The 20850-nt window shown below is 44.3% G+C and overlaps 1 protein-coding gene and 1 long non-coding RNA gene across 4 annotated transcripts in view; one reads left to right on the top strand and one right to left on the bottom strand.

Annotated features, from left to right (window-relative positions):
- matr3l1.1 (matrin 3-like 1.1) overlaps window positions 1–9384 on the top strand; it is a 19291-nt gene extending 9907 nt beyond the window's left edge. For 2 of the 3 annotated variants that reach the window (XM_056438922.1, XM_056438921.1), the window contains 20 exons: window positions 98–159; window positions 570–608; window positions 911–990; window positions 1076–1107; window positions 1188–1310; window positions 1751–1876; window positions 1972–2082; window positions 2529–2653; window positions 2724–3193; window positions 3265–3358; window positions 3946–4088; window positions 4183–4385; window positions 5201–5282; window positions 5372–5400; window positions 5480–5608; window positions 6013–6143; window positions 6231–7614; window positions 7792–7909; window positions 8339–8460; window positions 8643–9384. In XM_056438922.1, the coding sequence (XP_056294897.1) occupies window positions 98–159; window positions 570–608; window positions 911–990; window positions 1076–1107; window positions 1188–1310; window positions 1751–1876; window positions 1972–2082; window positions 2529–2653; window positions 2724–3193; window positions 3265–3358; window positions 3946–4088; window positions 4183–4385; window positions 5201–5282; window positions 5372–5400; window positions 5480–5608; window positions 6013–6143; window positions 6231–7614; window positions 7792–7909; window positions 8339–8460; window positions 8643–8675 (3636 nt within the window). In that variant the 3' untranslated portion in view covers window positions 8676–9384. The remainder of the gene's footprint in view (window positions 1–97; window positions 160–569; window positions 609–910; window positions 991–1075; window positions 1108–1187; window positions 1311–1750; window positions 1877–1971; window positions 2083–2528; window positions 2654–2723; window positions 3194–3264; window positions 3359–3945; window positions 4089–4182; window positions 4386–5200; window positions 5283–5371; window positions 5401–5479; window positions 5609–6012; window positions 6144–6230; window positions 7615–7791; window positions 7910–8338; window positions 8461–8642) is intronic. The other variant, XM_056438923.1, reaches the window with a different exon arrangement.
- LOC130209355 (uncharacterized) lies at window positions 5313–20850 on the bottom strand. The gene is made up of 4 exons (XR_008834587.1): window positions 20793–20850; window positions 20108–20243; window positions 9684–9861; window positions 5313–5631 (listed from the first exon to the last, which is right to left on the bottom strand). It is a non-coding gene; the product is annotated as an uncharacterized LOC130209355 (long non-coding RNA).

The following is a 20850-nucleotide window of genomic DNA, read 5'->3' as shown; positions in this document are numbered from 1 at the left end:
ACAGTCAGATGGGGGGGGGGGGGGTCCACACGGCTCTCTCGACGCGGTCCAGCGAGGACGAGTCCTTGACGGTTCTGTGTGTCTTCTTGTGTTCCAGGTGTGGATCAAACACATAAACGGGCCTCACCATGCGGACGGGCAGCTCCGCATGCTGCAGCAGTAAGTTCCCCCCCCCCCCCCCCTCCAGTGGGATTTAAAAAGAACTTGATCGCTTTCAAACGACCGCCAAAACTCCGATCGTTATTGCAGCCCAAAGCTTTAAAAAAATAAAACGCCATTATCGCCCGATCGGCATCTTTCCAAAGGTCCTCGAACGCATCGCAAGTGACCAAACGAGGAAAAGCAACTATTAAGAATCTTCATATCATTCAACGAGTCTCGGTTGACCACCTGGAACCATCGAGCTCCTCGGTGCCTCAGGAAGCCGTGATTGATTCATCCAGAAGGACGAGAATAGATCTGGACACTCATTTAGTTTTGTGTGAATTGAACATTTTAAGTTTTAGGACTTTCTTGGTTTCTTGATCTTTTGTTTCCGTTTCAATACCTACGCCCCGTCTCTCCTGCAGGTTTCCTAGCTGGGACTGTCGCGTGGAGACCATCAGCAGGTCAGTGGTGACGCCAGTAGAACCAACAACAACACAAAGACCCGTCTATTTGGATGCCTCCTTTGTTGTTTATTTCTATTCTAATTATAATTAAAATGTAATCTAATTATTGACGACCCAAACTGTTATATCGATGTATAATGATATATATATATAACCGGTGTTTAATGGGGACTTCTGTGGTGTAATGAGCTCCATAATTCATATTTATTTAATTACTTTTAACCTACAAAGCTCCTCCTGTGCCGTCATAACCTCCATCATGTAGTTCTAATGAAGAGGTTCACATCTTTTCATTTAAGGCCCGACGACCAATCGCGGAAGAAGAACGATGAAGGAAAGACCGCCCAGCAGCCACAGGCAGCCAATCAGAGCTCCTCCAGTAAAGACATCTGTTCATTACATCACTCCTCTCATTAGGACATTTAATGTGATGTATAACATGTGTTGTTTTCTGTGTTTAACAGACATGCCGCCAAAGAAGAAAACCCCAAAGAAGGTAAAGACAAAAAAAATCGGAACGCACAAACGTTTAGTGTGTCTGCTCCTTAAATAACAAAGTGTGTGTGTGTGTGTCAGACGTCAGACAGGAGTAGAGTGGTGTGTGTGAGGTTTCCGGCTCAGACCGTGGACGAGGCGTACCTCCGGAAGCTGACGGAACCGTTTGGGAAGATCGTCACGGTCCTCATGTTCCCGTCTCTCGTGAGTCTCACACTCGACCAATCAGCTGTCTCCTTCTCTTCCCTCCTCCGATGACCCCCCCCCCGGTGTCTCCCCTCGCACAACTAAACCCTCACGGACCTACCGGGTCCCTGAGCCCAAACCCCCCCCCCCCACCACACAGACACACACACTCTGTTAAGGGAGACACAAAGGTTGTAATTCAGACACCAGGTGTATGAAGGTGATTCCAGCTCAGCCGATGTACCCGACTTGGACTTTTGGATGTATTTATTTTTTCCAGTCCAGAAAAGAGCGAGTTGACCCTCGTCGTTGAGCCACCCGGTGCAACCGGGCTCCGTTGGTATCGAGTTGGTTCTGAGTCTAAACGTCACTGTGATGCATCGGAGACTTCAGGAACATAACTCCTGTGTTTGTTCTCCACACATTAAAACAAACCCGGATGTGCTGTGACCCTGCAGGCGTTCGTGGAGCTGGGGTCCATCGACCAGGCCAAGGACCTGGTGAAGTACTACAAGAACTCCCCTCTGACCGTCAACGGGGAGCAGATGGAGTTCACCGTCTCCAACACCTTCAACTTCCTCCAGGTAAGACGCCAGGTAGTTATTTATGTTCTCTGCACAACTTTTGGTTCTGAACCCTCTGATTGGTCCACTGTCCCCCCCCCTCCGTTTCTCCTCAGAGCTCTCGGGTGGTGAGTTTCTCTCCGGCTCCACCGGGAGACGACAGCCAATCGGACCTGATGGCTGTCGTCAGGCGCTCGCCGCTGTACTTCCTGTTCCTGCCGTCGACGGTGAGGAGAACCCGAGAGGTTCTGGTCCCGCAGGGGTCCGTTCTGAGGCATTGATCTCCCCGATACCTTCTTTAAAAAAAGTAGCAATCTGTTCATGTTTTTGTATTGTAGTATTGCATCATAGTGCTGCAGTACTCTATTGTTGTAACGTATCATAGTACGGTAGTACCGTATCATAGTACTGTAGTACCGTATCGTAGTACCTTATTATAGTACTGAAGTATCGTAGTACTGTCGTACCGTATCATCGTACTGTAGTATCATACTACCGTATCATAGTACTGTATCGTAGTACCATATCGTGGTACTGTAATAATGTATCGTTGTAGTACCGTACCGTAGTCCCGTATCGTAGTACTGTAATACCGTATCATAGTACCGTCTGGTCGTACTGCACTTTAGTCCTGTAGTATTACACCGTATTTTTAACATCCGTTGTCCTTCAGGCCTTAATCGAGATGAAGAACAGTCCCGATGCTCAGAAATTGGTGGATTATTATTCCTCCAGAACTCTGAGGATCAACAGCTGCTCCATCAAAGTGTGTTTCTCTGGAGAGTTCAAGAGCCTCATGTGAGTAGATCCACCAGCCGGTTCTGATCCAGGACTTATTGATGTGTGAGAATCCTCCTTGGTCCTGCAGACGGGTCGCTGCAGCTCAGAGGTACAAAGAGGACACGCCTCCCACCAAAAGGAGGCGGAGCTCCAGCCGAGAGAATGAAGACGAGCTGAAGAGAAAGAGGAGGAGCAGGAAGGAGGAAGGAGAGAAATCCACCTGCGAAAAGAGAACCAGATCCAGAGATGCATCTAAAGACAAGTCCAGCAAAGAGGAGCGGTCGAGCTCCAGAGATAAATCCAGCAGGGAAAAGACGACCAGAACCAGGTCCGAATCCAGGGAAAGGTCCACTAAAGAGACGAGCACCAGAACAAAGTCCGGATCCAGAGATAAGTCCAGCAGAGAGGGACGGTCCGCATCTAGAGACAAGGCGACCAGAACCAGGTCTAAATCCAGAGAAAAGTCCACAAAAGACAGAAGGTCCAGGTCCAGCAGAGGGACCAGGTCCACATCAAGAGAAAAGACGATGGTGCCGGAGAAGACGGAGACGACGACTGGTGTGTGTGTGTGTGTGTGTGTTCATTTCATTAAGTATTCTTGATATGAAAAATCCTCCTTCTCTCCTCAGACTCTGAGTCCAGGACTGATCCGGATCCGGCTTCTGTCAAAGACTCCAAACCTGAACACAAAGCAGCCACTGAGGAAGAGGAGGAGGAAGAAGAGTGAGTGTTTCCTGTTTGTTACGTCAATCCCACATTCAGAACCTCCTGCTGTAGGTAGTTGGGTGGATGGATGGATCGATACATACATAGGTAGAAGATAGACAGATCGATAGATAGATAATAGGTAGGTCGATAGATAGATAGATTGATCAATCGATACATAGATAGATACATTGGTCAAAGGTAGATCGATCGATACATAGGTAGGAGGTAGATGGATCAGTAAGTAAATGGGTGGGTGGTTAGTTAAGTAGGTAGTGAGTAGATTAGTAGGTAGAGTAGATTAGATGGTTAGGTAGTGAGTAGATTGGTAGTTAGGTAGGTAGGTAGTCAGATTTATAGTTGGGTAGGGAGTAGGTATGGAGTAGATGGTTAGGTGGTGAGTAGATTACTAGTTAGGTAGGTAGTGAGTAGTTAGGTAGGTAGTCAGTAGATTTATAGTTAGGTATGGAGTAGATGTGTAGATAGGGAGGTAGATTAGTAGTTGGGTGGGTAGGGAGGTAGTAGGTAGTGAGTAGATTAGTAGTTGGGTAGATACTTTAATAACTAGCAGAGAGTTTATTTAACCTGATCGTGACGGCCTGCAGGTCGTCTGCAGAGGAGAGCGACATTGAGGGGATGGAGGTGATCGGCGAGGACGGAGAAACTGTGCATGATGCCGATGTAGAGGAAGAGAAAAACGAAGAGGAAGAGGACTGTCCCGCAGAGAGAACAGACTCACCGAAAAAAGGTGGAATGGAATAAATTCTCAGCCGTTTCTGGAAAAAGAAAAAAATCTGAGACCGACTTTAAAGAAACTGTTCCGATTTCTGTTTTGTATTTAGATGAAGAGGAGGAGGCGAAGGATGAAGCGGCTGGCGATCGGGAGAGTGTGATGAAGATAAAGAAGGAAGAGCCTGACGATTGGGAGAGAATGATGGAGAGAAAGAAAGAAGAGGCTGACGATCGCGAGAGAGTGATGGAGATAAAGAAGGAAGCAGCTGAGGAAGAGGAGGAAGCAGAAGAGCCTCGGCCGGAGGAGGACGAGGTAGAGTCTAATTTAACATTTTAAATACATTATTTGTCCGTGTAACAACGTACAGAGGCTCCATTGACTTTCATTAGGATGCGTTCAAGCTCTAGTCAGTAAAGGGGAGTATTGGGCAAAGGTGGATGTAAAAACTATCATTATGTGTAGTTTTTAGCAAAGTGTTTGTAAATTAGAGGTTTTATGAGGTGTTTTATCTTCACTAGCTGCTTTGATCAAACAGTTCACGGAGCAAATGAATGGAGATAAGCCCCGCCCTCTCACCGATGCAAATGACGTCTGTGAGGAGGCGGGACTTATCTTTACCTTCGCATTGAAAATGCGGAAGGTTATGTTTTGATCGCCATTTATTTGTATGAGTGTTATTCGCATAACAAAAAAAGTTTTAAACCGAATCGCATGAAATTTGGTGGGATGATTGGTTATTATCCGGGGACCATTTGATTAGATTTTGGGATCAATCGGGTCAAAGGTCAAGGTCATAGATTGGTCAAAATCTTCTTTTTACCATAGCACGGTAAATTGTTATCCAATTGGCATGCAACTAATGCCAAAATGTTCATAATTCAATGCCCAATATTGTGATATGCGAAGGTATGCGCTTTACCGAGTGCCCGTTCTAGTTGGTAATGTTTTTGAATTTAGGGTTGGAAGTTTTTTTTTTATCGATAAATTAATCAACAGATTAATCGATAATTAAAATAATCGTTAGTTGCAGCCCTAATGCAGGAGCATTAGGAATAGTACGACTTGAAGTAGTTGACCACTGTTGTCTCTGAGGGCTAAAATACTCAATGTTTTGAACTGGATACAAGCAGGAGGAGCCAGACTTCCCTTTAGACCTGAAGGACTGCATCACTCTCGACGAACTGGGAGAAGACCAGTCTGATGACACAGGTAACCCCAGAGCAACTGTTCTGAAAGACTGATGTGAGGTCATCAGGTCATCAGATTTAACATTTCATCTTTCCGCTGATTTGTTGCAGATAAAGAAGTCGAAGAAGATGAATCCAGAGTGAGAAGGAAATAACGACGTTGATCAAATCGGTTTGTTTTGTTGGTCGGGATGTGTCTGATGTTGTTGTTGTTTGCAGTCTTCGTCCACCCGAGTGGTTACCTTCTTCAGCCTCCCGCTGGGTCCATACAAGAATGACGACTTCTTGAAGCTGGTGACCGATTTCGGGACGCCGGTGAAGTTCCATTTGGTCCACGGACGCGGATCGGTCAGAACCTTTTCTTCTGTTACCTGTAACGCACAAAGTCGCCTGTGAGGTCGATCTGACATTTTATTACTCTGGCCCACGTTAAAGACCGTGTCATTTTTGGGTCCGTGATGTATTTGTTGTGTCAAGGCCTCCATTGTTTCACAAGTATATATACTTTTTATTTCTGTGCGTTGTTTCAACATTATTGAGAATTCTAAATATAAGAAGATAGTGGAGATTATTGTTAAATTAATGTTAGTTAATTGCTGAATGAATAAAACAACGTTTCCACCCAATGATGAAGTTTGAATGACCAACATTAATACGAGATATTGCATATTCTTTTCTGAATGGTCAGATTTACCTGAATTCGTAGGAACATGACGCAAGTTGATTTTAAAGACGTTGTTTGTCTGTTTCAGGGTTTCATCGAGATGTCGACTTCTTCAGAGGCGCTGCGAGTCGTCAGTGGGCTGAGGATTAACCCTATCACCATCGAAGGCCGCAAGGTCTACGTATCCCTCTCCAACCGATACGAGCGTCTCCCCGACGGGTCAGAGTCCACCGACCCTTTCCACCACGTCTCCTGTTCGCCGTTCAGATCTCTGTGGGCATTAACCCCGATTCCCTATCTTCACAGGCAGCCGACTCAGTGGCCCAAGGACGGGGGGAAAGACGGCAGCAGTGAAAGCGGCAAGAAGAGGAGCAGGAGGGAGAGGATGCTACAAGTGGACGAATCTGATAGGAGGACGTCTCAGGTGAGCAAGGAGTCCTTGAAGAAGACTCCAGGAGAAGAGCCGATGTCTAAAAAGACGAGAGGGAAAGAGTCAACCTCGAAAAAGACTGATGCTCAGAGAGAGTCAGCATCCCAAGAGACTCCAGAGAAAGAGTCGAAGTCTCAAAAGACTCCAGAGAAAGAGTCTATGTCCAAGAAGACTCCAAAAGACTCTACGTCTAAAAAGACTCCAGAGAAACACTCAACGTCTAAGAAGACTAAAGAGAGAGACTCATCTAAAGAGACTGAAGGGAAAGACTCGTCTAAAGATACTCCAGAGAAGGACTTGTCTCAAGAGAAGGACTCGTCTAAAGAGACTCAAGAGAAGGACTCGTCTAAAGAGAGAGAGTTGTCTAAAGAGACTGAAGATAAAGACTCGTCTAAAGAGACTCAAGAGAAGGACTCGTCTAAAGAGACTCAAGGAAAAGACTCGTCTAAAGAGACTCAAGGAAAAGACTCGTCTAAAGAGACTCAAGAGAAGGACTTGTCTCAAGAGAAGGACTCGTCTAAAGAGACTCAAGAGAAGGACTCGTCTAAAGAGACTCAAGGAAAAGACTCGTCTAAAGAGACTCAAGAGAAGGACTTGTCTCAAGAGAAAGACTCGTCTAAAGAGACTCCAGAGAAGGACTTGTCTAAAGAGACTCAAGAGAAGGACTCGTCTAAAGAGAGAGAGTTGTCTAAAGAGACTGAAGATAAAGACTCGTCTAAAGAGACTAGAGAGAAAGACTCGTCTAAAGAGAGAGAGTTGTCTAAAGAGACTCAAGGAAAAGACTCGTCTAAAGACACTGAAGAGAATGACTCGTCTAAAGAGACTCAAGAGAAGGACTTGTCTCAAGAGAGAGACTCGTCAAAAGAGACTCAAGGAAAAGACTCGTCTAAAGACACTGAAGAGAAAGACTTGTCGAAAGAGACTCAAGAGAGAGACTTGTCTAAAGAGACAATAGAGAGAGACTCGGCTGATAAGACTGAAGAGAAGAAGAACTCTGCTGAGAAGCAGTCTTCTGCTAAAAAAGCTCAGAAAAAAGAGTCTGTGCCTAAAACAAGTCCAGAAGACAACCTCTTAAAAAGAAAAGGGACTCGTGAGAACGACTCGGGGCCCGAGAAGAGGAACGAGTGGACGAATGATGAGAAACTAAAGTTGGCGATCCACAAAAAGGAAGGATCGACGAAGAAGACTCCGGAGACGGACGAGGGTAAAGACGAAAAGTCCTCTGAAGTTCAGGGGGAGACCTCTGAACCAGCACTGAAAGTGAGTCCCGATCAACCAGACTTTACTGGACATCCTACAAAACCACACACTGGTACCAGTAAAGACCAGCAACATGTGGTTTAAAAAAACCTGGATACCCTCAAAGATATATATGCATGTGGTTCAGTTTGTATATGAATGAGTAACACAAGATAACAGTTCCAATAATGTGTGTAGAAAGCTGCTGTTGATTGGCTGCAGGACTTGGAGGACTCTGAAGCGACGCTACAAGTGCAGCAACAATCTGAATCTGCGGAGGGCGCTGATGAGCAGCAGGAACCCACAAGGCCCGTCGGTGAGAGAATTCACCTTCATTGTTTACTCGTCTCATCCGGTCCTGGATGGAACCAGGAGGCAACCTCTGGTCCTGCAGAGGGAAGTCTTGCTGGAGAGTCTTAAACCTGTTGTACTCTACTGACCACCAGGGGGCGACTCATCTGGTTGTGTAGAAGTCTCTACGTCATGTGTCAACGCTGCATTCTATCTCCTGACCACACGGCGACGAGTAGTCTGGTTGTGTAGAAGTCTATGCTTCATGACATCACCAACGTTACCTGCAGTCAATACTCAGGGTTTTGTCCTCATTTAGAACCAACGTGTATGATACGACGCACCTCGGGCTTCTCTATCACACACGCTATATAGTATCATTTATTTAATCATTAGTTCATGCAGTGGTGCATTCACTATCCCCTCACTGCGTGGTTTCTTTTGGTCCTCACAGGAACAGAGTTTGTCCGCCCGGTCGTCGGTTACTTCTGTAACTTGTGTCAGCTGATCTACGCCGACGAGGACGAAGCCAAACGGCAGCACTGCAGCAGCCTAACGCACTACAGGAAGTACCAGGTGATGACTCATCGATGATATTATATGTGTGTGTGTATATATATATGTGTATAAATATATTATTATAAATATATAATATGTGTGTATATATATATGTATCTTTGTGTGTGTTTCATTCCCGAGCTCTCGGGTCGGTGGTTCGATGCTGCCATTGTTGACTGAAACCTTTCTGTGTGTTTCAGGAGGCGACGGGTAAAGACCCGTGGGCGAGCTGAACACTTTGACTTATTGAGGAACTATATCAATTATTCTGAAACTTTTTGGAATCTATCGTATTCGAGGCTCGTCGGAGGGATGAGAACTTTTTTTAGATTTGTTGTTTTTTATTTCCTTTAAAATATTCAGTGTTTTTGCTCAAGGACATAAAAAATGAGTTTATGATTGGGTGATGCATTAATAATAGGTTGAGAAAACACCATTATAAAAATACAAAAGAGACCAGCAACATAACTTTTCAAATTATTTCTTTTCTGAGTTTGGAAACAAAGAAAATATACATTGTTATTTTTAACAATGTATATTTAAAAAAAATATTCTTGCCAAAAGCAGGAATTGTGATTTAATTAATTTTTTTCAACATGACCTTTTGACTTGTGTTGATATGATATCTTCGTAATTGTTCTTTTTTTTACTGAGAAATCTTTCGATCACTTTTCTTCAAATTTACTAAATAACCTTCTGAACCAGTCGAGATGTTAATTCCAGCTTCAAAGGTCTTAAATTCAACGAAAGTATTTCCTCAAATATTTGTTCTCTATTTCTGTTTTACGGTCCTAAAATACATTTCTGTTAAAATCAGCTGAAAGAAGATGAAGCTGCTATTTTGTCATTTTAGAAATTGTTTGTTTTCTAATGCGTACATATTTAAAAAATATTTTGAAGGACTGTAAAATGACTTCCTACTAAAATAAATCCTTGAGTTTGGTCGCCTGCATCCATTTTGAAGACGAGAAAACTTTAGGGAGAATTACATACTGCGTATCAAAAATATATTTTAAAAACATGTAGAGTGAGAACCCTCCTCAGAAATCTTCGGTTACCTTGTCCTTACCTTAATGATGGACACTGCACCAAATATCAGAAAGTAAGAAATGAAGACCAGAAGAAAGAAAAGGACGACACGCCAAAACCAAGAGGAAAGGCTCAGACTGACCATGGAGACTGAGAGGCCAAGCGAGGAAGAATATACTTAGTGGGTGCCTGGACATCGACAAAAGACTCACCTTGACCCTCAAGGCTCAGTCTTCAAGTCCACAACCAGACGACTGTCCAGAGTAAAAACTCAGCCTGAAAGAACCACTCGGAACGAAAGGAGCCCGCCACAAGAGGACACTGCCCAGGACGGACGCCAAAGGGGGGAGTCGGTGCTTCAGGAGCAGGGGACGATTCAACACCCGGATTCTGAGGAAATACCAGAACACCAAGTCGATGAAGAGCACACAGTTTCTTCAAAAACACAGCGAATGCTAATTCGAGTATTCATATGTGTTTGAATGATACCTGTTAAGTAATACAGTTGCATTAAGTCATTATTAAAAAATACATAAATGAAAAAACAAGGTTATTTGCAGAAAAGGTGGTGTTACAATGTAAGGAGGTGAGACAAAAGGTATTCTGGAAGAAATAGTAACGCACGTTAACGCATATATAATGTTAATGTACATTAAGTATGTTGGAATGGTAGATATTGCCATATGTGACTCAATGGACTTGGAAGGTCTACCAATGTACCTCTGGATTAAGACAATACAACCACAGGAAAATAAATAGTTGCTTATTCATCCTGTACTCATGCTGTGATAGTCATCAGATGTGTAGCTATTGACACGTATGATTGTGTAACTATACTAGGCAGTCCTCATCTCTTGAGGTTCAAAAGGGTTATCTGGTCGTTACACTAATGTTGAATATTGTATTATTTTAGTGGGGGAGGGTTTAGCACCCTGACATGTTATTTCATATCTCTTACTGTTGTAATTCAACAGCGTCCATTTCTTATAATTAGTGTTTATGGTAATTCATGTGAAGGGAGGCGAGTGCTCGTTGTTTCTTTGGAAGAGGGCGCTGTCTCTTTAAGAGGGGGCGTGTCCAAAGCAGGTGCTGTATGCAGGCGGAAGAACACCGTGTAAACAGAAGAACGAAGTGTTATTAAAGAGTTCATGTTAACGGTGCAACGCGTACAACTATTAAAGGGGGTTCCACAACTTTCTGTTGTGTTCACGATTGTACTGCAGAACATAACGTGCAAAATACAGAGAGCGCGCGCGAGAGAGAGAGAGCGTCACAGCGCGCGAACACGAGACTGCTGACGTCAGAACGTGTTGCGCGTCACGCCTTGATTGCCTCTGATCTCAGAATCTATATAGGGGTTGTGTCGGCGAAGCGCATTGTTGGCTATTCTTGCTTCACACAGAGCACGTTTCCTCACACAAGCACACGGAGAACACAGAGAGTTACAAAATGAGTAACTTCAGCAGCAAGAAAGACCAGAAAGTGGCAAAGAAGGCAAGAAGAGAAGAAGAGTATGGCGCTTCTGACTCGGAGAGCAAGATCACCACTCCGAGCAAGAAGTGCAACAACAAAACTCCTGAGGGTAAACAAGCCAGTAAACATGGCAAGCAGAGAGCTGAGGTTAAACCTCAAGCTCCATTGCCGATAATACAGGAAATACTTCCACCTACCCGAAAACAGCGAAGAGAGGCAGCTAACCTTAAGCGCCTGGAAGAGGAGGCTGCTGCATCTAAGAGGGCTCTATTGAAGGTCAAAGAACCCACGGATTGCGTTAAAGAGAAGAAGGTTGCTGCAACTAAAAAGGTTCAATTGCAGGTCAATGAACCTACCCATCACCTTAAAGAGAAGAAGGTTGCTGCAACTAAAAAGGTTCAATTGCAGGTCAATGAACCCCATCAGCTTAAAGATAAAGAGAAGAAGGTTGCTGCAACTAAAAATGTTCAATTGCAGGTCAATGAACCTACCAATGAACATGAAGGGCAGGAGGCTGCTGCACCTGAGCAGGTTTTAGAAAAGATCAGCTCAATTCTCCCCATTAACAAAAGGAGAAAAAAAAAAGTGTCTCAGAGAGCTCCTGAGGCTGAACAAGACGGAAGCCTGGATACCGAGCAGGAAGCTGAGCTCACCAAACCTAAAGATGCTCCATTGCCAACAACATCCACGTGGAAAATACTGCCATGCTACAGCACCCCAAAAGTAGTAATAGAGCAGGAAGCTGAATGGTATGAAGAGGAGGAGGCTGCTGCACCTGAGCAGGTTTTAGAAAAGATCAGCTCAATTCTCCCCATTAAAAAATGGAGAAACAATAAAGTGTCTCAGAGATATCCTGAGGCTGAAGCCGGAAGCCTGGCTACCGAGCAGGAAGCTGAGCTCACCAAACCTAAAGACGCTCCTTTGCCAACAACATCCCCGTGGAAAATACTGCCACGCTACAGCACCCAAAAAGTAGTAATAGAGCAGGCAGCTGAACGGCAGGAAGAGAGCACAACCCTGCAGAGACTTGAGGCCCCAAAACCAAAAAGGATACTCCATCAGTTGAAAAGAAGAACCATCCCCCTTCAGGCCTGTGATAAGTTAGAGACTTCTCCCCAGCAGGCGATGTCTTCTGACCATGAGCCCCAGCTTCAGCAGGTCGGGCCCAACATTATAGAGGAGGCCAACAAGCAGGAAGAGAAGGAGGCTGCTGCACCTGAGCAGGTTGAATTGAAGGTCCCAGAACCCACGGAGGACCTTGAAAAGAAGATAGAAGAGACTGAGGCTGAAGCCGGAAGCCTGGCTACCGAGCAGGAAGCTGAGCCCACTAAACCTAAAGACGCTCCTTTGCCAACAACATCCCCGTGGAAAATACTGCCACGCTACAGCACCCCAAAAGTAGTAATAGAGCAGGCAGCTGAACGGCAGGAAGAGAGCACAACCCTGCAGAGACTTGAGGCCCCAAAACCAAAAAGGATACCTCATCAGAGGAAAGGAAGAACGGTCTCTCCTCAGAGAAGTAATAACAAAACCGATCTGAGGGAACAGTGCCTGCAGAGGTCAATCCTCCCCAGTCAAAAGGGGACAGAGCACCCACAACATGTGGTTCAGAGAGCTACTGAGGGCGAACAAGCCGGTAAACTGGCTACCGAGCAGAAAGCTGAGCCCACTAAACCTAAAGATGCTCCTTTGCCGACAACATCACCGTGGAAAAAACTGCCACTCAAATGCAGCCCACAACTAGTAGAAGAGCAGGCAGCTGAATGGTGGCTGCCAACAAACACAACCCTGCAGAGACGTGAGGCCCCAAAACCACAAAGGATACCTTTCCAGTGCAGAGGAAGAACCATCCCCCTTCAGGCCTGTGATAAGTTAGAGACTTCTCCCCAGCAGGCGATGTCTTCTGACCATGAGCCCCAGCTTCAGCAGCTTGGGCCCAATGTTATAGAGGAGGCCAACAAGCAGGAAGAGAAGGAGGCTGCTGCACCTGACCAGGTTGAATTGAAGGTCCCCGAACCCACGGAGGACCTTGAAGAGAAGGAGGCTGCTGCACCAGAGCAGGTTGAATTGAAAGTCCCAGAACCCACGGAGGACCTTGAAGAGAAGGTAGAAGAGTCTGAGGCTGAAGCCGGAAGCCTGGCTACCGAGCAGGAAGCTGAGCCCACTAAACCTAAAGACGCTCCTTTGCCAACAACATCCCCGTGGAAAATACTGCCACGCTACAGCACCCCAAAACTAGTAATAGAGCAGGCAGCTGAACGGCAGGAAGAGAGCACAACCCTGCAGAGACTTGAGGCCCCAAAACCACAAAGGATACCTCATCAGAGGAAAGGAAGAACGGTCTCTCCTCAGAGAAGTAATAACAAAACCGATCTGAGGGAACAGTGCCTGCAGAGGTCAATCCTCCCCAGTCAAAAGGGGACAGAGCACCCACAACATGTGGTTCAGAGAGCTACTGAGGGCGAACAAGCCGGTAAACTGGCTCCCGAGCAGACAGCTGAGCCCACTAAACCTAAAGATGCTCCTTTGCCGACAACATCACCGTGGAAAATACTGCCACGCAAATGCAGCCCACAACTAGTAGAAGAGCAGGCAGCTGAATGGTGGCTGCCAACAAACACAACCCTGCAGAGACGTGAGGCCCCAAAACCACAAAGGATACCTTTCCAGTGCAGAGGAAGAACCATCCCCCTTCAGGCCTGTGATAAGTTAGAGACTTCTCCCCAGCAGGCGATGTCTTCTGACCATGAGCCCCAGCTTCAGCAGCTTGGGCCCAACGTTATAGAGGAGGCCAACAAGCAGGAAGAGAAGGAGGCTGCTGCACCTGAGCAGGTTGAATTGAAGGTCCCCGAACCCACGGAGGACCTTGAAGAGATGGAGGCTGCTGCACCTGAGCAGGTTGAATTGAAGGTCCCCGAACCCACGGAGGACCTTGAAAAGAAGGAAGAAGAGAGTACCAGCCAGCTCCTCTTGAAGAAAGATAATCCCATTCCAAGAAGTCAAGTGGAGGTTTTAGAAAACAAGGCAAAACTTAATGAGGCTCTCCAAAACGAGGCTCGACTCAGGTACATTGAAAAGATCAGGGAATACGATTTGCGCATTAAGAACTGTACTTATCGGTCTGCAGAGGTCCATTCTCCTCAGAGAAGTACTAACAAAACTGATCTGACGAAACAGTGCCTGCCATGGACGATTCTCCCTTGTCAAAATGGGAGAGAGCGCTCACAAGTGTTTCAGAGAGCTCCTGAGGCCGAACAAGCCGGAAGCCTGCCTACCGAGCAGGAAGCTGAGCTCACCAAACTTAAAGACGCTCCATTGCCGACAACATCACCGTGGAAAATAGTGCCACGCTACTGCAGCCCAGAACTCGTGATAGAGCAGGCAGCTGAACGACAGGAAGAGAAGGAGGCTGCTGCACCTGAGCAGGTTGAATTGAAGGTACCTGAACCCATGAAGGACCTTGAAGAGATGGAGGCTGCTGCACCTGAGCAGATTGAATTGAAGGTACCTGAACCCACGGAGGACCTTGAAGAGATGGAGGCTGCTGCACCTGAGCAGATTGAATTGAAGGTACCTGAACCCACGGAGGACCTTGAAGAGATGGAGGCTGCTGCACCTGAGCAGATTGAATTGAAGGTACCTGAACCCATGAAGGACCTTGAAGAGATGGAGGCTGCTGCACATGAGCAGATTGAATTGAAGGTACCTGAACCCATGAAGGACCTTGAAGAGATGGAGGCTGCTGCACCTGAGCAGGTTGAATTGAAGGTACCTGAACCCACGGAGGACCTTGAAGAGATGGAGGCTGCTGCACCTGAGCAGACTGAATTGAAGGTACCTGAACCCACGGAGGACCTTGAAAAGAAGGTAGAAGAGAGTACCAGCCAGCTCCTCTTGAAGAAAGATAATCCCATTCCAAGAAGTCAAGTGGAGGTTTTAGAAAACAAGGCAAAACTTAATGAGGTTCTCCAAAACGAGGCTCAACTCAGGTACATTGAAAAGATCAGGGAATACGATTCGCGCATTAAGAACTGTACTTATCGGTCTGCAGAGGTCCATTCTCCTCAGAGAAGTACTAACAAAACTGATCTGACGAAACAGTGCCTGCCATGGACGATTCTCCCTCGTCAAAATGGGAGAGAGCGCCCACAAGTGTCTCAGAGAGCTCCTGAGGCCGAACAAGCCGGAAGCCTGCCTACCGAGCAGGAAGCTGAGCTCACTAAACCTAAAGACGCTCCATTGCCGACAACATCACCGTGGAAAATAGTGCCACGCTACTGCAGCCCAGAACTCGTGATAGAGCAGGCAGCTGAACGACAGGAAGAGAAGGAGGCTGCTGCACCTAAGCAGGTTGAATTGAAGGTACCTGAACCCATGAAGGACCTTGAAGAGAAGGAGGCTGCTGCACCTGAGCAGGTTGAATTGAAGGTACCTGAACCCACGGAGGACCTTGAAGAGATGGAGGCTGCTGCACCTGAGCAGGTTGAATTGAAGGTACCTGAACCCACGGAGGACCTTGAAGAGATGGAGGCTGCTGCACCTGAGCAGGTTTTAGAAAAGGTCAGCTCAATTCTCCCCATTAAAAAAGGGAGAAACAAAAAAGTGGCTCAGAGAGCTCCTGAGGCTGAGCAAGCCGGAAGCCTGGATACCGAGCAGGAAGCTGAGCTCACCAAACCTAAAGACGCTCCATTGCCGACAACATCAGCGTGGAAAATAGTGCCACGCTACTGCAGCCCAGAATTCGTAGAGCAGGAAGCTGAAAGACAGGAAGAGAGGACAACCCTGCAGAGACGTGAGGCCCAAAAAACAAAAAGGATCCCTCGTCAGTTGAAAAGAAGAACCATCCCCCTTCAGGCCTGTGATAAGTTAGAGACTTCTCCCCAGCAGGCGATGTCTTCTGACCATGAGCCCCAACTTCAGCAGCTTGGGCCCAATGTTATAGAGGAGGCCAACAAGCAGGAAGAGAAGGAGGCTGCTGCACCTGACCAGGTTGAATTGAAGGTACCAGAACCCACGGAGGACCTTGAAAAGAAGGAGGCTGCTGCACCTGAGCAGGTTCACTTAAAGGCCCCAGCTCCTGAGGCCGAACAAGCCGGAAGCCTGGCTACCGAGCAGGAAGCTGAGCCCCTTAAACCTAAAGATGCTCCTTTGCCGACAACATCAACATTGAAATTACTGCCACGCTGCATCATGCTCCAACAACTGGCAGCTAAACGACAGAAAGAGAAGGAGGCTGCTGCACCTAAGAAGGTTCAATCGAAGGTCCCAGGACCCATGAAGGACCTTGAAGAGAAGGAGGCTGCTGCACCTAAGAAGGTTCAATTGAAGGTACCAGAACCCATGAAGGACCTTAAAGAGAAGGTAGAAGATAGCACCAGCCAGCTCGTCTTCAGGAAAGACAATGCAATTCTACAAGTCCAAGTGGAGGTTTTAGAAAAGATGGCTAAAATAAGTGAGGTTCTTCGAAAGGAGTCTGGGATCAAGTTGTGTGAAAAGCTCAGTGAACTAGAGCTTCAACTATCTTTAAGAAAGGTCACTGAATCCGAGAACGGCCACAAATTAAAGCATTTGGAGGAGGCCCTTCAGGTGCAAAAGGAGGCCAACAGGGAGACCATCACAAACCTGGTCCAGACCCTTCAGTTGCGGAAGAAGAGCCAGGAAGACGTAGCAATGCACCTGGCTCAGCAAAGAGAGACGAGCGATCAGCTGCAGGCTGCACTGACCGAGGCTTTGGCTGAATCCAACCGCCAACAGCTCCAAAGGCAAGAAGAAAGGGACCATCTCCTCCAGGGCATCGACACAATGAAATGCACCCTGGAGGAGACAAGAGCGGTCCAAAGGCCCGAAAAACTCTCTTTGGGAAAAAGAATCCTTCGGTTCTTCAGGCGAGCCGGCGGACAAGAAACGCGCTAGAGAAAAAGTCCCAGCCACGACTTTTCTCTAAAGCTTTCCTGTGAGGTATGGAGTTTATACGTCCCACGCTTCAGTTGGTTTTTTCCCCCGGTTGATCCGGTTGTCCCAACAACAAATGTAGTATTAGATAGTAGATTAGTATAAAAATTAGATTAGATTAGATCTCCGGTTGATTCGGTCCTCCAAACATAAAATTAGATATTTAAATTAAAACAAATTCAAATTCAAATTAGATTAGTTTAGATTTCCGGTTGATTCGGTTCTCCAAACATATAATTAGATATTTAAATTAAAACAAATTCAAATTCGATTAGATTAGATCTCCGGTTGATCCGGTTCTCCAAACATAAAATTAGATATTTAAATTAAAACAAATTCAAATTAGATTAGTTTAGATTTCCGGTTGATTCGGTTCTCCAAACATAAAATTAGATATTTAAATTAAAACAAATTCAAATTCAAATTAGATTAGATTAGATCTCCGGTTGATCCGGTTCTCCAAACATAAAATTAGATATTTAAATTAAAACAAATTCAAATTAGATTAGTTTAGATTTCCGGTTGATTCGGTTCTCCAAACATAAAATTAGATATTTAAATTAAAACAAATTAGATTAGATTAGTTTAGATTTCCGGTTGATTCGGTTCTCCAAACATAAAATTAGATATTTAAATTAAAACAAATTCAAATTCAAATCAGATTAGATCTCCAAACATAAAATTAGATAATTAAATTTGTAAAAATTCAAATTCAAATACAAATCCAAATTCAAATTAGATAAATTAGATAAATTAGAATTAAATTAGATCAAACCCCCCAAAATTTAGATTAGGTCTTCTCCGCGAATCGCCACCTTAACGTGGTGGAGGAGTTTGAGAGGCTCAGTGATCCTGGGAGCTGTGTGTTCCGGGGGCCCCTGTAAGGGCTCCCAAGGCCAACAGGTCTTGGGAAGAGTCCAGACTAAGAGCGATTCAGTTTCAATTTCAATTCAGTTTATTTTGTATAACCCAATATTACAAATGTGCCTCAGAGGGCTTTACAATCTGTACACATACAACATCCCTGACCTTTGACCTCACATCGGTTTTTAAGGCCTCCAGTGGAGAAAGACAACGTGGTGGTCGTGATGTCACTGAAAATATCAATGGGTTTCTTAAAGGGCCAGTTACCCCATAATGACAGGGTGGACAGCCACTTCAGGGACACATGACAAATGTTCAATATAATTATGAAAATATAATATACATGCTCAAAATGACTCATTTTATCAAATAAAGGGTTTTGGACAGTATAATCACCTCTTTGGGTGATTTAGTATCATTTAACCATTTATTACACACATTTTCATAATGACTTGTGATGAGGACACCAAAGGCACTTTACAGTGATATTGACACTAACCTTTTACTGCAGTTTGTTAAGGAGACTGCAACTCAGTCCGGCAGGGAGCGGCCACAAACATTGCCTTTATTATTAACTTTACTGTTGATTTAATGTAACTTAAACTAATTTATAATCAGTTTTTAACACATATATATACATATATACACACACACACACATATATATAAGTATATTTATTATATATATATATATAAAATATATTTATGCACACAAATATGTTTATATACATTTAATATATATATACAGGACTGTCTCAGAAAATTAGAATATTGTGATAAAGTTCTTTATTTTCTGTAATGCAATTAAAAAAACAAAAATGTCATGCATTCTGGATTCATTACAAATCAACTGAAATATTGCAAGCCTTTTATTCTTTTAATATTGCTGATTATGGCTTACAGCTTAAGAAAACTCTAAAATCCTATCTCATAAAATTTTAATATTTCCTCAGACCAAGTAAAAAAAGATTTATAACAGCTGAGTGTTTGTCAAGGCTCAGGAAACCCTTGCAGGTGTTTCGAGTTAATTAGACAATTCAAGTGATTTGTTTAATACCCTACTAGTATACTTTTTCATGATATTCTAATATTTAGAGATAGGATATTTGAGTTTTCTTAAGCTGTAAGCCATAATCAGCAATAATTCAGAATAAAAGGCTTGCAATATTTCAGTTGATTTGTAATGAATCCAGAATGCATGACATTTGTTTTTTTAATTGCATTACAGAAAATAAAGAACTTCATCACAATATTCTAATTTTCTGAGACAGTCCTGTATATATGTAAAAAATAATTAATATATAAACTTTAAAATATATATATTTTTTAATACATATATTTATAAATAGATATTTTATATATATATTATTTACACACACATATATATATATATATAAACACACGCACACAAACACACACACAAACCCACACCTACTCACACACAAACACTCACACTCACAAACACACACATACTCACAAACACACACAGACACACAAACACGGACAAACACACAAAAACAAAACACACACACACACACAAAAACATGCACACAAACAAACAAAAAACACGCACAGACACACAAACACAATATGGAGGTAAAGACTGTAGATTCAAGAACATCGTTGTTGTCAATGTGTCGTCCATCTTTACACACAGTGAAGTCACATTAAAACACAGCTGCTTCAACTGTTAATGCGATGGCTCCCTCTGGTGGACAGAGACGGAACGACACTCAACACGAGTATCCAAATCTTAAACACAAGCTAAAGGAAATGAAATAAAATAAAATAGGTGCCATCTTCCACTGACCAAAACACTATGGAACACGATAGAACATACATGACGTTTCTTCTATTTGGTATGTTTAAAAACATTTCTTATAAAATATAAAAAAGTTTCCTCTCACATCTGAACTACTTGGGTTCAGGGTGGCAACATGATTCTTCTCATAAGCTTGAAGAGGATTTTTTTTGTAGCAGTTCACAAATATCCCTGATACCTAATTAGGTTATGTAGCTTTCCAGATCGACAGACTCCATGTTACACCATCAGCACCTGATAATATAAATATTATAAAAAGTCCAGCGATCAAATGAGCTTTTAAGACATTTGATCATACTTTTAGGACTGCTTATAGCAGATAACGTCTAGTGATTACTGTCTACTTTAACTCTATTCCAACCCTTAAAACACATATATAAATAGGTAGAAAGAAGCTGCAGGAAACAGGAAGACACACATAAAGGTGCCTGAGACAGCACAAAGAATCAGTGCAGCTGTTTAGCACCTCAACATGGCTGCACATACATTGTAAACATCCACTTTCTCCATCATTCTGACAGTGTACCTCCAGATTAAACAGCAGCAGTCGTTGTGTACGGACCTGGACCGACGTCTGCACTCATAGTGACTACTGAGCTTCAGAAGCTCTTCGTCCACCTGGCTGCTGGTCTGCAGGGACGTGGACATCATGGCTGAGCTCTCTGTTGATAGATACAAACCACTGGGTTACCCACAATGCATCTGTCACATGTTGTAGTATTTAAACAAACAAGGAGAATTCCAAACCACACAGTATATAACCTTAAATGACACAAATAGTTTGATTAAAAGAATAAACGTATCAACATGTATATGAATGCGGGCTGGTGCGGGATTAACAGGCGACCCTGCTCACCGGCGACTTTTCAGCCGAACGCGTCCGCTGTTGCCGTGGTTACGACGGCTGTTGGGAAACTCGGACAGAGAACCGGCAACGCTATAGCTGTCCTCCTGAATGCCGCTTGGTTTAATTATGTCGCACATAACCTACATGATGATATATAATATACAAAGTAAACAATGCGGCATTTACCAGGACAGCTATACGTGTCCTCCTCCTATGATCAACAGATGTCTGTAACCACGACAACAACGGACACGTTCGGTTCAAAGTCGCCAGTTAACACAGTCGCTTCTTAAGCCCTAACACCGGCATCTTCCGATGATTTAAAAGAATAATGTGAATTGGAAACCTTCAGTGGCCACATTACCTCCACAGTTAGGACTTCACTTTTCCTTACAGCATCGGTTTTCCTACCGAAAAGAGAG

Source organism: Pseudoliparis swirei, chromosome 19 (genome assembly GCF_029220125.1).
Source record: "Pseudoliparis swirei isolate HS2019 ecotype Mariana Trench chromosome 19, NWPU_hadal_v1, whole genome shotgun sequence".
Taxonomy (NCBI): Eukaryota; Metazoa; Chordata; class Actinopteri; order Perciformes; family Liparidae; genus Pseudoliparis; species Pseudoliparis swirei.
The sequence above is the reverse complement of the archived record's forward strand: the minus strand, read 5'-3'. Positions and strand labels throughout refer to the sequence as shown.